Source organism: Octopus bimaculoides, chromosome 30 (genome assembly GCF_001194135.2).
Source record: "Octopus bimaculoides isolate UCB-OBI-ISO-001 chromosome 30, ASM119413v2, whole genome shotgun sequence".
Lineage (NCBI taxonomy): Eukaryota > Metazoa > Mollusca > Cephalopoda > Octopoda > Octopodidae > Octopus > Octopus bimaculoides.
In genome coordinates, this window is record NC_069010.1 from 6,059,500 (window position 1) to 6,060,532 (window position 1,033).

General features: G+C 41.9%; 1 protein-coding gene across 1 annotated transcript in view; it reads left to right on the forward strand.

Annotated features, from left to right (window-relative positions):
• LOC106869467 (uncharacterized) overlaps positions 1-1,033 on the forward strand; it is a 39,926-nt gene that overhangs the window by 9,336 nt on the left and 29,557 nt on the right. Inside the window, exon 7 of the mRNA XM_052978108.1 lies at positions 546-673. Coding sequence (XP_052834068.1) covers positions 546-673 — 128 coding nt within the window. The remainder of the gene's footprint in view (positions 1-545; positions 674-1,033) is intronic.

Here is a 1,033-nt window from a genome sequence, read left to right on the forward strand (position 1 = left end):
TATCTATCTCTGTCTATCAGTCTGTCTGTCTATCTCTCTATCTATCTATCTAGCTACCTACCTACCTACTTATCTATCTTCCTACCTGCCTGTATGTATATATATATATATATATATATATATATATATGTCTATCTGTGCATGTATGTCTGTCTGTCCACTTCGCACTCATCTGTCTCACTGTGCAGTCAAATCGTCCAACCCATGCTAGCATGGAAAGCGGACGTTAAACAACAATGAATGATCTATCTCTGTGATCTAAATTAAAACCTTTTATCAAAATTTCATGTTGATTTATGCTGCCAAATCACACCCTACTGTCTTAAAAGATTGGAATGTATTGGATAATATAACTATAAAGAGGCAATGTAAGGATGGTCATAGCTAGATTGCATTCTAATCATAGATTTCCTTGATAGAGGTTGTTCGAGGACTCAACAACAAAAACAATGTCCTGCCCATTCATGCCCACCACCTGTCTTTCAAAATGTTTTTCTTTATTTCTCTTTATCCATTGGCTACTTCACCTCACCTTGTTAATCCAGCCGGCTATCAGGACCTTTTCTGGCCAGTCTACTTCCCCCAATTCGGTCGTTCCATCCAGCTGTCTCCACAGTACGCCAAGGGACGACAGCTCGTTGCTGCACACTGCTGCCGCACCTGTTCCTATCAGGTAAGTTGATTGTGGCTTTTCTTTGTTTGTGCCCCCCCCCATCTCTCTCTCTCTCTCTCTCTCTGGAGAGGGGCATGGCTTAGAAGCTTGTTTTACAACACCATGGTTTTGGACTCAGCCTCACTAAAGGCGAGTGGCACCTTGGCTAGTGTCTTCTATCAATCCCATAGCCATTCCTTTCACAGTCCCACATCATGCCTGGTCGGACAGACCTCTGATTTTCTATCTATATACTCGTTGCAGTCAGTGGACTCTGCACACTGCTCACACATGCACACATACATACTGCACACACATTGCGTACACATGTAGTTTGTCTACCAAATCCCCTTACAAGGCATATATATATATATATATACA